General features: G+C 50.4%; 1 protein-coding gene across 5 annotated transcripts in view; it reads left to right on the forward strand.

Annotated features, from left to right (window-relative positions):
* PRPF40A (pre-mRNA processing factor 40 homolog A) overlaps positions 1-16220 on the forward strand; it is a 1435679-nt gene that overhangs the window by 558741 nt on the left and 860718 nt on the right. For all 5 annotated transcript variants that reach the window (XM_069616434.1, XM_069616435.1, XM_069616432.1 and 2 more), the window contains exon 15: positions 9562-9670. In XM_069616434.1, the coding sequence (XP_069472535.1) occupies positions 9562-9670 (109 nt within the window). The remainder of the gene's footprint in view (positions 1-9561; positions 9671-16220) is intronic.

A 16220-nucleotide genomic window follows, 5' to 3' on the forward strand; every position in this document is an offset into this window, starting at 1 on the left:
GCTTACTTGGGAGTTGATTCGTCCCACCAACTCAAAGGGAGAAGTCGTCCTTTGCAGGGCCTCTCGATGCGAACTTGCCGGTGCGGACCTGCAGCAGGGCTTCACCGGGCAAACCAATGGTCCAGGAGTTGCAGCAGTCCTCTTCAAGCTCTTCGGTTCCTTCGTTCAGTGGTCGACTCTGCCTTCCTAGCCAAAAGACTCTCCTTCTCCCATTCATTCCAGCCTAGCTGTCACTCACCCAGCAGGATGGCTGTCCTTGCCGGAAAGTCAGCAAGCCAATCACTATTGAGTGCATTTGGGTCTCCTAGGAGACTAAGCACAGGGAGTTTCGGGCACCTCCCTCCCTGCCCATCCCACACTCGGGCGCCAGAGGCGGTCTTCACTCTTGTAGCCCGCCAAAAGCGAATGAACAAAGACCAAACCTAGTTTGGCGCGCAGAGAAAGACTCTAGAAGGCCCTTTCCACAATGAAATGGCATAAAAAGACCGGGACCTGTTTTAACAAAGGGGGCTCAGATGCCATCTTGAAAAACATGGCTCCCGCGATTTAACCTTAACGGAGCTGCGGACAGTTCAGTGGGAAAAAAAAATCCTGGTAGTTCATTTTAAAACCACTGCCACCAGCCATTCTGAGAGGAAAGGGTAGCATTTGACTGCTACATGAGGATCTAGACACAGGGGATACTAAGTAACCCCTCCAGCTCTCTATTGTAAGATAGGGTGTGCTGGGTCTAGGAATTTAGAAGACTAGTAAAGTCAATTTCACTTTCCTTACTCTGGAAAACAGTAGTTTATCCCAGAGAAGGTAGTTGAACCTTGGGAAAGCCTGAAAGGCTTCCCTGTGTCACTGCACTGTGGGTGCTGTGACAAAATTTGCAAAAGATGCCTATGGGGTTGGTTAGACTCCATAACCAAGAAAACAGAGGTAAAACGCATATCAAAACACACGAGAGAGTGGGGGGAAAAAGGGTCACGCTCTCTCCAGGAAAAAAAATCAAGTCCTCAAAATCCAGCAAAGTGGCTCGGGGTCTCTAAGGTGAAGGGAATGGCATATCTCTGAGAATTCTCCCTAACAGATGCAATGTATATCCCCAGCACTCCACATAAGGTGCGGTGTGCAGGTTTCACCTAAGAAAATGTAAAAGGATCCAAAGATCCTTTCTACCTTTGGGAACTGTACTTCTCTCAAGGTTAGTGTTGGGCAGAATGTCATGCAGTACCCTCTGGGACCACCACATACAATTAAGACTACAGGTGTAAGCAAAACCATCCTTTGGTATAAGTCTGTACTACACAGTTGGTGGTAGCGAGCTGAGCAGTCAGGCTTATCTCAATAGGGAATGTGAGCCGTACAAGAGGTTACACAGAGGTCTTACAATCTGTGGTTCAAGTAGACACACAAGGTTTCTTGGTAAAACACTTAATTTATTAGTTATTTAGAAAACATTCACTAGAAGGAGGTAACTTAAGATCATACACAAATGCACTTTAATACCAAACCAATACGTTGGAGTAAATTAGGCTCCCCTGAAATAGTAGCAAATAGCTTTTCAGTCACTTTAAATAGGAGGGCAAAGGCGCAAGTAAATAAAATAGATCACAAATACTTTATTTTCAGTTCACTAGAGGACTCTATTCAGCTCAATAGGCCTAGGCCAAAGTCAATGCACTAGTGTCTCTGATAGGAAAGAGCAGTTCTTGTTGTAAACGGTGTAGTCTTTGCCAAAGTTTTCAAGTAGTTCATATGAAAAAGAATCATATGTTGGTTCACAAGCTGATTAGGCCTGCTAGTTGGGAAAGTTCCACAAACTTTCAATGCGAGACTGAAGTTCTCTCAATCGGGTTGGCACAGTACCTTAATATGAAGAAAAGATGCAGCGGAAGACGTTGGTTCCTGCAGATCTCGCTGTTCCTGAGCCTCAGTCATAAGGACAAGAGGGAGAATGTCTGGGAACGGGACTGGTCAAACAAGCTGGCTAAATGGAAGATTTTCAGTTCGAGTAGCTGTCGTCAAGCACGCAAGCTGGTGTCCTCCCCCTGGTTAATCCTAACCAGCTCCAAGAGTGGAATTCAGGTGGTTTGAGTTGATTGGTCCCACCAACTGAAACGAAGAAGTCGTTCTTGAAGGGGCTTCTGTTTAGATTAACTTGGCAATTTGGACCTGCAGCAGGGCTTCACCAGGCAAACCAACAGTCCAGGAGTTGCAACAGCCGTTCTCTTCCAGCTTGTCTTTAGTTCTTTCATTCCAGTGGTCGATTCTGCTTTCCAGTCCAAGAGACTCACCTTTTAAACAGTGTTCTCCCTTTCTACTCCTACATTCCGCCCCCTTTCCTCCATACTTTTGGGACATTCCGTCCTGTGGGACGGGACCGGAGCACTTTTTGTAAAAAAGCATCAAATTGAAAAATGTGTCCTCCTTTTTACGCGGGGTACTGCTCGTGGCCGTAACCCTGCCCTCCTTAGCTCTGCCCCGCACATCGCCCTTTTGTCCTTTTCTCTGCGTGGTTGGGGCTGGATGCACTAGCATCAACAGGAAGACCTTTTTTCTTTCCCGTTGTCCTTCTCTCCTGCTCCGGTTCTGCGGTCGCATAGTCCTCCATCTATGCTGGAGCATCTGGGATTTGCCACTTTTTCTTCTTGCAAGCATCGCTTCGCTAGGGCGGATCCCCATTCTCTCTGCTTGGAGTGTCTGGGACCAGATCACCGTTGGGACTCGTGGTTTCTTCTGCGACTCCCTTTCAGTCTGGGCACTTCGTCATCTTCGTAGGTGGGAGGAAATCTTCCAGAAGGTTCCATCGCATTTCCAACTCTTCATTGACTAAAAGAGAAACGCAGTAAATTCTTTACTTTTCAGGGCACCCTGGCTGGTGGACTCATTCCCGGGTTCCTCCTTCCAGGGGTCCTCCAGGTCCGGGAGGGGCTTGAAAAGCTGTGCTCCAGGTCCCTGAGTTGCCTTGCAGGCCTAATAGACTTACCAGGGTTTTCTCAGAGGGTTTCTGCGAGGGGCCTCCCTATACCGGATCACGATCCGAGGTTCACCGATCAGGTGCTAATAGCCAGCATAGTACTGCTGAGGTGTTGGGTACCGAAAATCTCTCCGAGGTATCCCTGTCTGGAGCTTCCCACGCAGACCCTGGGGTGCGCCCTGAGGCCTCCGTGGAGGCTTTCTGTACCGAACCACGGTTCAAGCCCCCCTCGAGGGAGCTATTAAGACCGGACTCTGTTCAGAGGTTCCTCTTAACGAGGATAAGGTGTGTACCAACAGAACTGAGAGGCCTGATAAGGTATTGTCTGTTGTAATATACACATGATCCTTTCATCATCTGTGAGGTGGATTCCTCAACTTTCCCATGCTCGTGGAGGTATCGGTTCTGTTGAGGGGGCACAGGGAGAGGTCGTCGACCGTAATTCCTCTGTTGCCGAGTTTCCTCCCTTGGAGGCTAATGCAAGGGACAGGATGTCCAGTAAACATCCAGGGCCCCCATAGTACCGGCTCTGCCGAGGATCCTTGTGTCAAGTCTAAAATTTCAGTCAAGTCCCCTGACCAATCTGTGGAGTCAACTGCCTCATCTACACATGTGACACAGTTCTCCTCAGATGTTCACAAAATGGCTGGCGTTCCTGTTTGGTATACAGCGGCCGTTTTGGATTCTTCCCTCACATCCATGCTATCGTCAGCGGGTGCTGGGAACCTTCTTTTGATGGACAACCTTATCCACGCGACAGTGTGAATCCGTTCTGCCCTTCCTATGACTTGCATGCTCGGATGCCACTACCACATTCGGTCTTGCTTCCTCCTACATCTGCCCCATTGGTCTATGTAGACCCCGTTATTGGAGGACCCTCTTGGCAGCCCTCCTCTACGTTTGTGGGGTTATGTTCCTCATGAGAGGCGTCTGCCCACTCCGACGCCTAAGGCTTCGGCAGAGGATGCCTTTTTTGGGTAATTTCATAGTCTAATGAACTCTGATCCCATGAGGGAGTACTGCAAGGGCCTCTTTAGGGAAATCTGCCCTCAGACTCCATTGCCTGCCCCGACAGTTCCTGTCATGACGCTTGTCGCCCCTGCGGTAGCACCTCCTCTGCCGCCCGGCCCTCCTCCCGCTCTTCCGCCTCCCTGGTCACCGGTGGACATGTCTTCAACAGAGCGTGATGTGAATCTGACGCCTGTCGCGTCGCAGTCTGGGGATCCGGGTGCTCTAGACGACACTTTGGCAGATCAGGACAGTGAGGGCCAGCCCTGCTCTGTACGAGCATTTCATGACCGGTTACTGGACATGTCACTCCTTGACATACCAGTGCCTGAGGCACCCGCTCCGCAGGAAGGGGTGCTTTCGGGGACACTAACCTTGTCTCCACAGGAGCGCACCGGCCTGCTCCTTTAGAGGGACGTCCTGGCCGAGGCCCGCAAGGTCTGGGATAAACCCCACACCGGGCTGCACATAAAAAAAATTGACGCTCGTTACAGGCTTCACACCTCGGAGGAAGTAGCCTTGGCATCATGCCTGCTCCCGTCCTTGACGGTGTTAGAGGCTACCACTCTGCAATCTAAGCCGGCCTCTGCAACTTCCACAGCTGCGTCTCAAGTTCTGTCCAAGGAGGATAAATTGCTCGATTCCTTGGGCTAGAAGATTTTTGCCAATTCTGCGCTGCAAATTGCGTCAGGCCAATGCAGAGCTCATCCTGGCGGCGCTGAACATGAAACTGGAGAGATTTGGCTGACTTCAGGGAGTTCATTCCTGTCGACAGGTTAGAAGACTTTAAAGGCTGATTGTAAAACACTAGAGTGTTGGCGCAGGATATGCTGCAGGCTGCTGCGCATCATGTTGATACCTCGGCCTCATGCTGGGGGCGGACACCTCTAGTCAGGCTTGACTTGATGCAACAACGTTTTCGAAGGAGTTCCAAGATAAAGTTCTGGACCTGCCTTTTGATGGCAGTTGTTTCATTCTACAACCGATGACTAGCTCACGAAGACTAAGGCGAGCACGCAAACTGCCAAGTCTGTCGCTGCTTGTGAAAGTCCCCGTCAAGTCAGAGATCTGGGTCCCTATTTCGATCATCTTCAGGCTTTAGAGGGTTCCAAGATAGCAGGTCGTGCAGGACTGATGCTCCGCTGGGGAACTCCTGCCAGAGGCAGCCACGTGGGCAGTTTTTCTCTCGGGCTTCAGCCTCCTCTTCAGGGATAGGTAGTGTCTCTGTCAAAGTCTGCAAAACAATGTTTTGGCGCTCGCACGAGACTCTGGTGGGAGGACTCATCTCGTCTCATCTGGAGGCGTGGCAAACTGTCACTGACGACTGGTGGGTTTTGTCCATTGCTCGGGCAGGCTTCCGTTTGCCGCTACCCCACCCTTCAATCCTCCCTTTCAGCAGTCAGGGGACACCCTCCCTCAGAGCCAAGGTTCAGAAGCTTCTAGATCTCAGGGCTATAGAACCCGTTCCCCTAGTGGGACGAGGGGAGGGCTTCTACTCTCGTCTGTTTATGATGCCAAAACCCAACCAGGCTGGCCTGCGCACCATTCTAGACCTTTCCCAGTTCAACCTTTCTCTTCCCCCAAGAGAAATTCAAGATTACGCTCTGCCAAATAAAGTCCTCTCTGCGGAAGGGTGACTCGCTCAGCGTTGTGGACCTTCAGGATGCTTAAATCCATATTCTGATCTGGAGCCCTCATCGGAAATATCAGCGGTTCTCCCTGGGAGAAGAGCACTATTGGTTTTGAGTGCTCCCTTTTGGTCTCAGCTCTGCGCTGTGTGTCTTCACAAAGTTCATTGCAGCTTTTTTAAGGCTACAGGGTATTAATGTGTATCCAGATTTGGACCTCTGGCTTCTGCGCAGTCCCTGTCCGGTGAAAGCCTCGAGCAATCTTCAGTCTCTTTCAGCTCCTGTTCAGTCTTGGGCTGTCTCTGAAATGGCGGAAATCCCCAATGACGTTCTCTCAGGACCTGATATTCCTGGTGTTCCGTTGGAACACGATCGACTGCAGTGTGTACTTGACTGTGGACAGGGTGGCGGATCTGTTAAACACGTGTCAAGTCTTCATTCATTCGGAGAGCATGTCTGCCTGGTGGTTCCTGGGGCTTCTGGGCCTCATGGCCTCATGCGTGTCTGCTCTTCCGCTGTGCGTCTCAAGATGCGACTTACGCAGTTGGCTCTTCAGAGCTCCTGGCTACAGGGAGTGGACCCCGACACCAAAATGATCCTGGTTCCACCCTACATGATGACAGATCTTTTTTGGTGGTCTTCTTCCAGGAATCTGTTGGTGGGTGCGCCCTTTCAGGAGCCCTCCCCTCAGGTGACATTACGACACTCCTCCCTTTTCGGGTGGGGTGGGACAATGGATCATCTTCAGGTTTTCGACCTGTGGTCGCCGCAGGACAGACAATTTCACATAAATTATCTGGAACTTCTGGCGATTTGCTTGGCGCTCAAAGCTTTCAAGCCAGGGATTGTGAACAAAGTGGTCCGCATCCGCACGGACAATGCGGTGTCCATGTGACACATCAACAAGCAGGGGATGTACCAGATCACCTCCCCTTGTAGATCTAGCCATTCAGATTTGGGAATGGGCCATTCAACAGTGTTTGGCTGTTGGCGGTACACATTCCGGGCCATCTTAATGTAATGGCAGACTCTCTCGGCCGGCTACCGGTCAGCTACGAGTGAGAGCTGAACACGGAGATCCTCTCCGAACTTTTTCGCCATTCGGGCATTCCAGAAGTGGACCTCTTTGCGACGTCATTGAACAGGAAACTTCCTCTTTATGCTTCCAGGAACGGGCTTGGAGCCTCTTCCCTGGGGGATGCTCTTGAGATTCCATGGCACATGAGGCCCTACGCCTTCCCGCCTCTTCCTCTGATTCACCGGGCGCTATGCAAGCTCAGGAACATGCCGAATTGCACTCTCCTGTTTAATGCCCCATGCTGGCCAGCCAGATTCTGGTTTTCGGAGCTTCAGCATCGGTCAGTCTGCTCACCGATCAGGCTTTTGCTGATTCCTGGCATGCTTCACCAGAGCGATCAGTAGATGTGGCACCCCTCCCCACAATAATTCAGCTTGGCGGCCTGGTGCCCGAGTTCAAATCTTTAGAGTTTCAATTTGTCTGCGGATAATATGCGTTTTATCCAAGCGGCTAGAAAACTTTCGACCAGGTCTCAGTATAGGAGCAAATGGCTCTGGTTCTGTCACTGGTGGTTAGCAAAAAAGCTGGACCCCAGGGAGGCTGCTATCAACACGGTGCTGCCTTTCATTTCTCATCTGGCAGCTTCAGGCATGCATGTTATGTCTTGTAGCACTTATTTGTCGCCTATTGCCGCCTACTTGTCCACGGACTATTGCTCTTTTTCTTTGACAAACCCTGTCATTAAAAGGCACTTTGAAAGTCTATTGCATCTGTATCCACCTGTGCGCAGCGCCCATCCTAACTGGCATATGAATGTGGTCCTTATTGCTATGTCATAAACACTTCAAACCCATGGCTGAGGCAGACTTGAAATTCGTTCGAAAATGGCTTTTCTGATTGCGGTAACTTCGACAAGGCGTGTAAGCGAGCTTCAGGCCTCGTCAGTATAACATCCATTCCTCACCTTTCACAAGGATAAGGTTGTCCTCCGGACCAATCCCTCTTTCCTTCAAAAGGTGGTATCTGATTTTCATCTGAACCAGTCTATTTACTTACCAGTTTTCTTTGCAGAACCGGCTTCAGATGCCGAGAGGGTTCTGCTTAATTTGGATGTAGGGTGAGCTCTTAAGTTTTATTTGGAGAGAACATCTAATCTTTGGAGCTCTTCCCAGCTCTTGGTGACCTTTGGACAGCCAAAAGGAAAGCCAGTTTAGAAAGCAACTATCTCCTGATGGATTGCTTCCTGTATCTCAAGCGTATTCCGTTCAGGGCCTTCAACCTCCAAAGGGAATTCATGCCCATCTTGTGCGGGGCAAGGCAGCTGCCATTGCCTTCCAAAAATATGTTCCTTGGGAAACCATTGCCAAGGCAGCCACGTGGGCTTCCCCATCAGCTTTTGTGAAGCATTACTGCTTAGATCTGAGTTCCAGTGCTGATGCTCAGTTTGGACAACCTGTTCTTAAAAACCTCTTTCAGTAAAGGAGTTCCATCCACCTGTTATCCTGTAAGGAGTGCTTGGTAATCTCCCAAAAGTATGGAGGGAAGGGGTCTATGGACTAGGAGTAAGGTAGTCACTACTGTCAGTAACTTTATTAATTCCAGTCTAGCTGCTACTCACCCTGCAAGGTAGCTGTCCTTGCCGGACAGTCAGCCAGCCAATCACGCCAGAGTGAATTTGGGTCTCATAGGAGACTAAGCACAGGGAGTTTCGGGCACCTCCCTCACTTCCTGCCCTCCCCAGACACTTGGGCGCCAGAGACGGTCTTCAGTCCTGAATCCCGCCAAAGGCATAGAAACAAAGGGACCGAACCTAGTTTGCCACGCAGAGACAAACACTAGTAGGACCTTTCCAAAATGAAACGGTGAAAAAAGACCGGGACCGGTTTAAACAAAAGGGGCTTAAGGCGCCATCTTTAAAAACATGGCTCCTGCGATTTTTAGCTACTGGTGTTCGCGGTCGGCAAACAATGGTAGTTCGTTGTAAAACCACTGCCACCAGCCATATCGATAAAGGGTAGCATTTGACTGCTACTTTAGTTTCTAGACGCAGGGGATACTGGGTAACCCCTCCAGCACTCTATAGTAAGATAGGGTGTGCTGGGTCTAGAAATTTGAAAATACTAGTAAAGTCAATTTCACTTTACTTAATCTGGGAAACAGTAGTTTATCTCAGAGAAGGTATTTAAACCTTTGGGAAGTCGAAAAAGACATCCCTGTGTCACTGCACTGAGGGTGCTGTTTACCAAACATAAAAGATGCTTATGGAGTTATCTTAAAACTCCATAATCAAAGAACACAAGAGTAAAACCACATCAAAATACATGAGTGGGAAAAAAGGCTCACACTCTTTCCAGGTAAATAAAATCAAGTCCTCCTAATCCAGCAAAGCTGCTGGGGGTCTCTAAGGTGAAGGGAATTAGGACATTTATGAGAATTCTCCCCAACAGTCAGCGTAAGTTAAAAGGGGAGCTCCTAGGGCAACCCAACAACAGGCACTTAATGACAAAAAGTTGTTGGCGGATGACTTTAAAAAGACATTATGGAGGATCTAAACACTGACACCCATAAAAAGAGTAAATGATTCTGAGTGTGTGGAAAAAAAGGTTCACATTCAAAGGTTGAAGGAAAAATGTCCCACTAGTAAAGCGAAAAGTTCTGGGGTTGACCCATGTCAGGAAGATTTACCATTTCTATGAAAATCTTACCGAGCAGTGCTTATAGTGAGAACACATGCACTACTATATTTCGGGTTTTGAGTTTTCTAGGGACAACTGTACAAATATCTATGCACATTTCAATATGTATCTGGTGACGTGCTTGATTTAATTTTTTACTTTGTTGCAAAATTGTAGTAATTACATGTTTGTACAGCTGAAGAGCATCATATTTCTAAGTGTAGCTTGTTTATGCAAGTTCATAGTACAATTGTATTTACTTTACAGGAAAGCTGAACAAATGTACGGAGAAATGGAGGTTTGGAATGCAATATCCGAACGAGATCGCCTTGAAATTTATGATGATGTTTTGTTCTTTCTGGCGAAACGTGAGAAGGTGAGACTATACTTGCACTTATTTGTAGATGTTTACATGATATGTATTTATGCAAACCTTTGTATATTTATAATCTGATTTAGATTTACATGCTTTGCATAGTATTATCTAGGTTTGTTCCTGAGGATTACGCCTTTAAACCGGTGTCGACAGGTGTTAGTGTTAGGTAAGAATTGATGTCGTAACACTGAGACAACACAGCACTTTTCTGCTTGGTATTAGGTAACCAACCTTTTGGTATGTCTTGTTAGGCAAGAGTGTATGCAGTACCCTTTGGGTGCACTACAAAAACCTTGACCTCCTGGCAATAGGAACCCAACCTTTGGTACAAGTCTGTACTAGACAGGTTGGTAGCGTGATGAGCAGCCAGGCCTATCTCAAGAGGGGTCAATGTGAGCAGTAGGGTAGTTACACAGAGATTGTGACACGTATTCAAATAAACTTACACACAAGGTTTCTTGATTAAAAAATTATTAATTTAAGTCAGTTTGAGTAATCCTTCTTCAGAAGGGGCAATATAATAGTAGCACACAAATGCATTTAAAAATACTTAGTTTCTCTAAATCAGCAAATGCGCCTTTGGGTTGGCACACACACTTCTACACCTTCAGGTGTCTTAAATAGCTAGGACACTGTGGACATTAATATATCACTGTTCCATTTAGAGCAATTCTTAGGAGAATGTCAAAGAAAAAGGTTATTGGAATAGAACAAGAGATCACAAATATTCTGAAGCAGGTAAGTACTTTTGGTAACTCAGAGGGAAGAAGAGTGATTCAGGGAGCTAGGCTATAGTCAATTTGACCAAAAATTCTTGCAGGTAGGCAAGTCTTGCACAATGTTTTAGAAGTCTTTGTAGAAAAGAAGAAATCCAAGCAAGGCCACAAGCTGATTAGGCTTGTGGGGTAAAGAAGCTGATAGCTACTCTACAAAAGCAACCAAGACACGTCTCAAATGAGAACAAGTGAGTCTACACAACAAGAGTTAAGTTCTCTTAAACTATACAGTACATTTTGGTTGGATGAAATTGTTCCAGCTGGCTTCTGTTCCTGTTCAGCTCTGCAGATCCTGTGTTCCTGGGCCTCAGTTGTGGGGACAAGAGGAAGGACGTCTGGAGGACTCCTGCCTGCAATTCAGCGGTCCGCAACAGAAAAGGACCATCTTCCATTCAGTGGCACTTCTCACTTTCAGCACCTCGCGTCTCAGCAAATGGCACCACCGCAGACTCTTGGCTGTTGAGATTGGCTTTCCTTGCATCTGGGGTTCTGCACTCTGATGGGGCTCAGGCTCAGTCATTCCACTTCCTGGGAGTCTGGCAGATCTTCCTGGAGCTCTTGGCCAACTTGAAAGCAATTCAAACGATCTGGTGTTCCTCTCCCTGGCTCTTTGGTTCCAGCAGCAACTGCAGTGGAAATACAAGCAGCTTCGAGAGGATGTAAAGACATGCTTACTTCAGAGTTGATTGGCCCCATCAACTCAGGGGGAGAAGTCATCCTTGCAGGGCTTCTCTAGTCGAGGCGAATTCGGAGCTTCAGCACAGCAGCAGGGCTTCACCAGGCAAACCAATGGTCCAGGATTTGCAGTAGGCGTTCTTCGTATTCCTTTGTCCAGTTGTCTACTCTGCCTTACAAGCCAAAAAGCCTCAAGTTTTATGCAGGTTTCTCCCATTCATTACAGCCTAGCTGCCAGTCAAACAGCAGGGTGGCTGTCCTTGCTGGACAGCCAGCCGGCCAATCACCTTTGGGTACATTCCTGTAACCAAGGGGATTGAGCTCAGAGTTTCGGGCAGCTGCCTCACTTCCTGCCCCCGCCAGACATACTGGAGCTAGTGGCGGGCTTCATTCATGAATCCCGCCGAAGACGAAACGAACATGGGGACAAGACCTGGTTTGGCACGCAGAGTAAGTCTCAAGAAGGACCTTTCCACAAAGAAATGGTAAAAAAAAGACCAGGGACATTTTGACAAAAATTGCACCCTTGGGTGCTTTACTGCAGCTACGAATGCAGCCTGCTGTAAAAGCACACCAGGGTAGTTCAAAGTAAACCACTTCTTCCAGCCATTAATCGAGGAAAGGGTAACACAAAAATGTTACATGAGAAAGTAGACAGAGGGGATACTAAGTAACCCATCCAGCACCCTATTGTAAGATGGTGTGTGCTGGGTCTAGAAAGTTACAATGCAAGTAAAGTCCATTTCACGTCACTGCTCTTGGAAACAGTTATTCCAAGAGAAGGTATTTAAACCTTTGGGAAATCTGAAAGACTTCCCTGTGCCACTGCACTGAAGTGCTATGTCGTACAATGTAAAATATGATGCTTATGGAGTTTGTCAGACTATACAACCAAAAGAAACAGTGCTCAAGTCAAAAATACATGAGGAAGTGGGGGAAAAAGGGTCTCGCTCTCTCCAGGTAAAAAATGAAAGTCCTCAAAATCCAACAAAGGTGCTGGGGGTCTCCAAAGTAGAGCGGAATTAGCACATTTCTGAGAATTCTCCCTAACCGGTCTGTACTACACAAGTTGTTAGTGTGACTGAGCAGCTAGGTCTATCTCAAGATGAGTAAATGCAAGCTGCAGCAATGAAATTGGTCAATACAAGTAACACTTACACTCAAGGTTTTAGTTATCGTTATTTAATATCAATTTTTAAATAAGCATTCTTTAAATAGGTAATTTGTGTAACAATAAAGATACTTTCAAAATACTTTTCCGAATCATGACAAGTTAGTGGATGATCTTTTGATATGCTTCATACACAATTCCTACACCCTTTGGTGACTTCAATCACAAGGACAGTAATGATATTTCTCCAGCATGGGGTCTGGCATGGATTCACATGCTCATGAATATTCCCTGTCAGGCCGGGAATCCTCGGTATAGAAAAAATCAGTTTCGTTTCTGATCTGTCTTTCTCAGCAGTAACCAATCACTGGTCTCTCCCTAAGCCCCACCCCTGGCAGCCATCCTCAGATTTTTACCGCACGTTCAAGTGTTGGGAGTCCTCGTGCTTAGCTCTCGAGCTTTTGCTGCGTTTTCGTGCTTTTTTCAGGAGATTTTCTCATTTTTTCAGTTAAAAGAGCCTCAAGCTCCACCGTTTCTACTTCCGATCAACGGGGATCCGTTTCGGAGTTTTCTACTCCCCTCAAAGGTGAAGATTTCGTCGAGTTACACTTTTGGAGGATTCCAGAAGTTCCGAGGCCTACCCCGGACATGGCCCAGGAGAAAGGGAGCTCGACGCCCGGGAAGCTATTCAGGACCTGCCCTGGATGCCAGCTTCAGAACGTTTTCAAGGAGGACGAGCATTAGTTATGCCTCTGTCTCCATGAGGACAAGATGCACAAGGAAAAGGACTGCGCGTTTTGTGGAAACATGTCGGAGCGGACCATGAAGGATCGCCACCTCCGTCTCGCCAACTGGCTGGAAGGTAAGAGCCCGCCAGGCGAGAAGAAGTCCGAGCGGTCTTCTAAGTCCTGTGAGGGTGCTCTGGCGACAGGGGCCCAACAAAAGGCTAAGCACCGCGAGTCCGCGGGCATCGGGAGCGCCGAACAGTCAGGCTCCTTGGCTGCCAGGCAGGGCGCACCCTCCCCGGCGCCATCAACCACAAGCCAACGCTCTGGCTCGGGTAAGAGGAAGTCCGAGAACCCGGCGAAGCTTCTGGAGAGGCCCCGGTCAATCTCGAAGACTCCGGCAGAGGGGGAGCGAGGCTCGGACCCTCCCCCCGAAGGTGAAGGCCCCGGGCGTACAGAAGGTGACGTTGGCCGTGATTCACCCTGCTAGGACCTCGATTGAGGATGTCGCCATGGCCCTGGCTCAGCCTGTGGAGGCTACACCAGTGGAGGCGCCCTCAGGTACCAGAGTCTCCCTCCCACCGCAGAGGGAGTCGTCTTTCAGGCCCATCGAGAAGACCCCCACGAAGTCCTCGTTGGAAAGGGGGGGATTAGTGGCCGTCGTGGATACGGACACAACCTCTGAAGAGGAGCTCATCCAAGTCGTGGAGGAGACCCAGCCCATCGGGAGGGATCCCGACGAGGGCGACGACGAGAGCGACGGTGACGCAGACGAGGCTACTCAAGAGCCCTCGCGCCTGTCGTTTCCGGCGCCGCAGGACACCTCGGCGGCCATTTTGTCAGCCATCCAGTCCTTATGCTCGGAGATAAGGACTAGGTTGCCCCTTCCCCCGACGGAGGAGCCTGAGCCAGACCCGATGGAGGATCCGGAGCCAGGACCTTCGGGGAGCCCACCGCCTAAGAGGAGGACGACGCATCCTAGGCCTCCTCTCCCGCCTCTGCGGCCTTCTCTGCTTCCCCCCGGTCCACTACTCACGGGGATGATACAGGCATGGACACGACTACGACGGGTACGGATGATGACGGAGGCGACAACGGGACGTGTCGCCCCTGCCCCAGCCCAGGCGTCCCCGCCCGACGAGATTGGATCCTTCCATGCAATGATCTCCAGGGCATCCAAGCTCTTCCAGCTCTGCCCCGAGGAAAAGGAGGGGTTCCTTTACCAGCGGCGCGAGGCTAAAAGGAAGACGGTCCTCGCCGTACCGCTTCTTGATGACATCTGGGATGAGGGGCTCGCCCTCCTCAAGAACCCTGCCACGGCTCCTGCGAAGAGGGACCGGTACGAGAAGAAGTACCGGGTCCCCGACGCTGCCCCCTTGTGCCTTAGGGCGCAACCTACCCCGGACTCGGTCGTTTCGGCGGCGGCCAAGATGAAAGCAGGGGGGGCATCGGCCTCGACTTCAACCTCCTCTCCGGACGGCGAGGGTAGGAAACTGGATGCAATGGGACGGGTCATCTCATCTGCAGCGACGACCATCAAGGCGGCCAACGCCCTGGCCATCGTAGCCCGCTACGACAGGGAGTTGTGGTTTAAGATCGCCCCTCTGTTGGACTTCCATCCGGATGCCAAGAGGGATGAGGCTCTGGAAATCTTGCAGGAAGGTGAGATTGCCTCGGACCACGCCATTACGGTGGCTACGGACATCGCCGACACCGGTTTTCGTTAGTTGGGCAACAGCGTTTGCCTGAGACGACGAGGATGGCTCAGGGCGACGGATTTCCGCCAGGACGTTCAGACCAAGGTTTTGGACATGCCCTTCGATGGGAACAACCTTTTTGGCAAGGTGGTTGATGAATCCCTTCAGACGATCAAGACGGACACGGAGACGGCCCGTGCACTGGGGGTGCTCCAACAGCGACGGCCGTCCTTTTGGAGCTCCGGAGGCAGACAGGGTGCCTCCAAGGGAGCCGGCAGCAGCTCCTCTACTTACCGTCAAGCGGCAAGGTCTTCGTCGCAGGAGGCCTACAGGGGACGCGGCAAGTCAGGTGGATCCTGCCGTCGTCGCCAAGGTGGTCAAGGAGGCAAAGCGGCCTAAAAGCAAGATTGAACCGTCCGTCGGGTCGAGCCCTCGCCGAAGCACCCCGGTGGGAGGCCGGCTGACGAAGTTCGTCGGCGTGTGGGAGTCCATCTCCACCGACCGTTGGGTGCTGGACGCCCTAGCCCTGGGGCACGCCCTAGAGTTCCAGAAGCGGTGCCCCGCATTCCTCCCGTGGCCAGGAAGGAAAATCACGTCCCTCAACTGCTGTTGGAAGTACGGGTGATGCTCAGGAAAGGTGCCATCGAGCTCGTCCCGAAGAGGCTTCGGGGCTCCGGAGTTTACTCAAGATTCTTCCTTGTGAGGAAGAAGACAGGAGGTTGGCGTGCCATCCTGGACCTGCGACGACTAAACAAATACATCAAGGCACAGAAGTTCCAGATGGTCACCCTCCAGCACGTGCTGGGACAGCTGGAGGAGGGTGATTTCCTGTCGTCGTCGGACTTGGAGGATGCTTACTTCCACATCCCTATTCTAAAGAGGCACCGAAAGTTCCTCAGGTTTGTGGTCAAAGGGCGGCACTACCAGTTCAAGGCCCTCCCGTTCGGATTAAAATCGGCACCCAGGGTGTTCACCAAATGCCTAGCACCTGTGGCGGCGCGGCTGCGCCTGCAGGGGATCCACGTCAACCCATACCCGGACGACTGGCTCATATGGGCAAGGACAAAGGAGCTCGCCGTGGAACACACTGCGAAGTCCGTCCAGCTGCTCACGGACCTGGGGTTCTCCATCAACTTTCCAAAATCCCACCTGGTCCCGTCGCAAGTCGCCCTGTTTCTGGGAGCACAGCTCAACACAGTGGCGCGGCTGGCCTCACCGTCGGAGGAAAGGATAAGGACCATCCTAGGAAAGGTGCAACGTCTACTGGCCACAGACGTGGCCAGAGTGAGGTCTATCAAGTCCCTCCTCGGAATGATGTCATCCTGCATTTATCTGGTGCCCCATTGCAGACTTCGGATGCGGCCCTTGCAAGAATTCCTCGATGCCCACTGGATCCAGATGACGGGCAGCTTCGAGGACAGGATCTCGCTCGACGAAACGTTGCGTCAGGCGATACGATGGTGGGGTGTCCACGCTCATCTGACAGCGGGAACAGGCTTCCTAGCCCCCGCCCACCAGGTGACGGTGACAACGGATGCCTCCCTGGAATGCTGGGGAGCGCGCACC

This window comes from Ambystoma mexicanum, chromosome 9 (assembly GCF_040938575.1).
Source record: "Ambystoma mexicanum isolate Mex_15411 chromosome 9, UKY_AmexF1_1, whole genome shotgun sequence".
NCBI classification, from domain to species: domain Eukaryota; kingdom Metazoa; phylum Chordata; class Amphibia; order Caudata; family Ambystomatidae; genus Ambystoma; species Ambystoma mexicanum.